Raw genomic sequence first — 4,728 nt, forward strand, 5'->3', positions numbered from 1 at the left:
GTGTGCGTAGGGAAAATTTTCTTTTTCATGTAACGTTCCCCAACACTTATAAGGTGGTGTAACTTTCTCTCAACTAACGATATAGGACTGAACATTAATCCCACTCACATCACATATACAGCCAATTCACATAGACCATGAGAATTTTAGATTTTAATTGGGTTTTAGGCCAAAGACCTACTAGCAAAAATCAACAAAACTTCATCTGTCCCAAGTCGTTTACTGGACTGATATGCTAGCGAACGACCAACACTATACGCCCCCTCCATCCACTTCTCGGCCATATCTCTCTCTCTCTCTCTCACTTTCTCTCTCATTTCCCACATCTCCCCCTCACTCTCATACACAGGACGATGCGAGAGGCCGCGGGCTGGCCAATGACGACATCGACGAGGAGCGGATGAGGTGCGTGACACCATCGTTGTCTTCAACGAGTTGCTCAACGAATTAGACAACGGTAGGATCCGTCGAGTTGCCGGCAAAGAGGAGTAAGGAGGTTGCCGACGAAGAGGAGTGGAGGAGGTTGTTGGCAGCGGAGGCAGCACCGCCCGCATATCGACCTACCGTGAGTTGCGCGCCCAGAGAAACATGTGCATCTAGAGCTTAAATTCCAATGAGTTTGGGATATCATTATACTCCCAACCATGTGAGAAGCTATCATATGTGAAGATGCGTTTACATGGACGTTGCACGACAGTTCCAGCAGGCGCACATCTCTTTGATGATCCGATGTGTGCAGCACGGTACCTACCGGCGCTTTTCTTCTTGTTTTCCAAAGAAAAGTTGGACCTAAATGATTAACCGACGATGTACCTAATCTGCAGTTGGCACATCCATTCACTCGATTGCCACGAGCCCACGATCTATGATTAACCGACCTGATCAGCAAACATATAAAAAAAACTTCGAATTAAACAATCTAACCGCAGCACTGAACTCCCCGAACTCCGAAACCTTCACTCGTTTATAACCAGACGCCTTTAGTCCAAGGCTTCAGCATCCAAGATCCCATCACCAGCACAACACATCCCAAGAACCCAGAGATCCAAGCGCCGAGCCACGGTCTATCAATGGCAGCGGCAGCAGGAGGAGACGAGGTGAAGCTGCTAGGCGTGTGGGACAGCCCGTTCGTGAACAGAGTGCAGATCGTGCTCAACCTCAAGGGGATCAGCTACGAGTACGTCGAGGAAGACCTCCACAACAAGGGCGAGCTCCTCCTGGCCTCCAACCCCGTGCACAAGAAGGTGCCCGTCCTCATCCACAACGGCAAGCCCATCCCGGAGTCGCAGGTCATTGTGCAGTACATCGACGAGGCCTGGCGCGGCACCGGCCCGAGCCTCCTCCCCGCCGACCCGCTCGAGCGCGCCACCGCCCGATTCTGGGCCGCCTACGTCGACGACAAGGTAAGTATTACACGACGCATCGCCATCCCCTCCACCTCGCGCTCTTTGCTCGGTTCTTGCGTGAATGTAATTAAGCTCGAAGGAATGGATGTGCTTCAGGTTGGGTCGCCGTGGTTCACGATCCTGTTCGCCCGCAAGACCGAGGAGAAGATGGAGGCGGCAGTGCGGGCCATCTCGGCGATGGAGACGCTGGAAGGCGCGTTCGAGGGCTGCTCCGGGGGCAAGCCGTTCTTCGGCGGCGACGGCATCGGGTTCGTCGACGTTGTGCTCGGCAGCTACCTGGGGTGGTTCGTGGTGATCGAGAAGATGATCGGCGTCAAACTCATGGACTCCGCGAGGACGCCGGCCCTGGCCGCGTGGGCTGAGCATTTCAGGATGGCGGATGCGGCGAAGGGTGTCTTGCCTGAAGATGTCGATAAGGTGCTCGAGTTTCTGCAGACGTTCCTTGATTAGGAGAGTGTGGAAGCGCTGTCGGCGGTTTGGACTTTAGTTTTGTTTCTTTTCCTTTTTATTTTCTTGAGCAAACTTTGTTTCTTTTCCTTTCTTAAACAATCCACGAAGTTTTATTAAGTGTCACAATGTTTACATAAACGAAAGGAAGATCATCGACAATAATACTTAAATCATGACTCGGAACCTAAAAAAAATGACTCGCGAATGGCGTCCATAGCTTCCTTTTCAAGACGAAACACGTGGAGAGAGAGCCCCACTAAGAAAGAGAGAGCCCGAGGCCTCCCCACCGTCGGCGGCCACTCTTAGCCTCAGCGTCCATTTCGTGGGAATGACCCTGATAATAGTATTCAGGGGTACGAACGAAGGGTGAAGTCTAACTAGGCACATCTGATGCATTCGGATTTATGAGTTCAGGCCCCATTCGGAAATGGTAACGGCCTTACGTGTCGAGCTCTGAGGCTGGTGTTTTCTTATGGAGGTGGAAAATAATACAAAGTGTTGAACCCTTGAGTTGGAGCCTCAGAGTCGCTTATATAATAGCTGTCTCGACCGACCGAGCTTCATTACTAGGCAATCAATGCTAATAAAAAGAGAAGTTACTAGAAATGGCAGCTTTAACCTTTGGCGTTACTAGTAACGTGAGTCTTCACTGCACTTCATGTGATGGATTAAGTCTTTAGTCGTTGTTGTCTCTTCGGTGCCTTTACCTTGTTGTAGTCCGACTAACGTAATGCGTCTGATTCACACAAGGTGGTCTGAGTGACTCTGAGCAAGCCGAGTGACGGTTGCTGAACCGAATGAGGTCGAGGCTTCAACAGTGACTTTAAGGACACTTATCTCCATAAGGGGTCCTACGTGGGCCTAAGGAAGCAGGACCGTAGGCCTACCCCTAATGTACAACTCCATCAGTAGCACATGAATCGATTGAGGTTTTGCAGACCGAGTGAATGAATTCCTTCGATGTGTTCGGTGTCTTGGAGATTCATGGGATGTAGCTCGGAGCTGGGCATTCGGACTTTCGGCAAACCTCCACAGATTCAAGAGCGACGAATTCCGACTATCCAGTCATACGGGTACGTATGCAGTCAGCGGTGATGGACTATCTTTCGGGAAGATAGATTCCATGAGTTGGGCGTACGAGAGTTTGGAACTCCACATGCTCAATTGGAGAGCGGGGACGGATCCCCATCTGCATTGAGGAACGGATGATCGGGTCGTCTTCATTGATTTCCCGAGTGATTGGGGTCCTGTAGGGGGACGAGCGAAAAGATCATTCGGCTCACCTCGTCACGCGCCATGGATACGGGATCCATTCAGGATATGAGGTGGGACGGATTTTTCGCGATTTTTTGAATCGAGGGAGCGCGCGCGGGGGCGGTGGTTTCGGCGGAGACGCGGGTAGTGGAAGTAGTGGGGGTGACGCCTCGATTTTCGCATGTGTAATGTCGCTTTCACGATGCAATGCGCGTGAACGTCGGGATACTACAGATCCTCCTTGGGTTGGCGATGTGCTCGATGGGGAATCCTGTCGTTGGGTATTTAAGGCTCGGGACGGAAGAGGGAGAGAGGGAACCGCGTCCTGGGACCAGATTCTTTTCGTCTCCGCTTCCGCCAGTTGCCACCAAAGACAAGAGTCGTAGGTTGTCTGCATCGACCGCCGTCTCGCACCTCTCCGCCGCCGACCATGTCGAAGGGAGCGACGTCGAAGGCCGAGCGGGCCAAGAGGGGGTCGTGTGGGTCCTCCTCAAGCGCCTGAACGCTCCCGCGAGGGGGATCCAGGGTGACTGGATGTCAACCCGCGTCTCGGAGGCACGGTTGTTTGAGTTGGAGGGTGAAGGCTTGATCTCCCAGGGAAGCTGGCGACTACCTGGGACGACGAGATTGAGGTGTTGGGGAACGTTGCATGGGAAACAAAAAATTTCCTACGCACACGAAGACCTATCATGGTGATCTCCATCTACGAGAGGAGATTAGATCTACGTACCCTTGTAGATCGCTAAGCGGGAAGCGTTAAGAAACGCGGTTGATGTAGTGGTATAGCTTCGTGATTCAAATCATCGTCGTCCTACAATCCGTCCCACGATCCATTCTGATCTAGCGCCGAACGGACGACACCTCCGTGTTCAACACACGTACAGCTCGATGACGATCTCGACCTTCTTGATCCAGCAAGCAAGACAGAGAAGTAGATGAGTTCTCCGGCAGCGTGACGACGCTCCGGTGGTGGCGATGATCTACTCCTGCAGGGCTCCACCAGAGCTCCGCAGAAATCCGATCTAGAGGTAAAACTATGTGGAATAGGCTTGAGTTGCGCGTGGCAAAGTTGTGTCTCAACAAACCCTAAACCACCAATATATATAGGAGGGGAGGGGCTAGCCTTGGGGCACAAGGGCCCCAAGGGTGTGCCGACCATAAGGGTGGAGCAGGACTCCTCATCCAATTCGGTCTGGGAAGGAGGAGTCCTCCTCTTCCTTCCCACCTCCCTCTTTCCTTTTTTTTCTTCTTTTCTTTGGTATTTTTACTTGTGGTGCCATAGCCCTCTTGGGCTGACTCCACCAGCCCACTAAGGACTTGGTGCGCCACCTTAGGGCCTTGGGCTCACTCTCGGGTGGGTGGGCCCCTCCCGGTAAACACTCGGAATCCATTCGTCACTCCCGGTACACTCCCGGAATTGCCTGAAACTTTCCGGTGATCAAATGAAACCATCCTATATATCAATCTTCGTTTACGGACCATTCCAGAAACCCTCGTGACGTCCGTGATCTCATCCGGGACTCCGAACAACATTCGGTAACCACACATATAACTCAACTATACTAAAACATCATCGAACCTTACGTGTGCAGACCCCGCGGGTTCGAGAACTATGTAG

The 4,728-nt window shown here is 52.2% G+C and overlaps 1 protein-coding gene across 1 annotated transcript; it reads left to right on the plus strand.

Moving 5' to 3' along the window:
- Positions 1-884: 884 nt before the first annotated feature.
- Positions 885-1,994, plus strand: LOC123410735 (probable glutathione S-transferase GSTU6). The gene is made up of 2 exons (XM_045103681.1): positions 885-1,403; positions 1,503-1,994. Exons 1-2 carry the CDS (start codon positions 1,071-1,073, stop codon positions 1,854-1,856), a joined length of 687 nt encoding a protein of 228 aa, XP_044959616.1. The 5' UTR covers positions 885-1,070; the 3' UTR covers positions 1,857-1,994.
- Positions 1,995-4,728: the final 2,734 nt, after the last annotated feature.

The sequence above is a fragment of the Hordeum vulgare genome, chromosome 1H (genome assembly GCF_904849725.1).
Source record: "Hordeum vulgare subsp. vulgare chromosome 1H, MorexV3_pseudomolecules_assembly, whole genome shotgun sequence".
Classification (NCBI taxonomy): Eukaryota; Viridiplantae; Streptophyta; class Magnoliopsida; order Poales; family Poaceae; genus Hordeum; species Hordeum vulgare.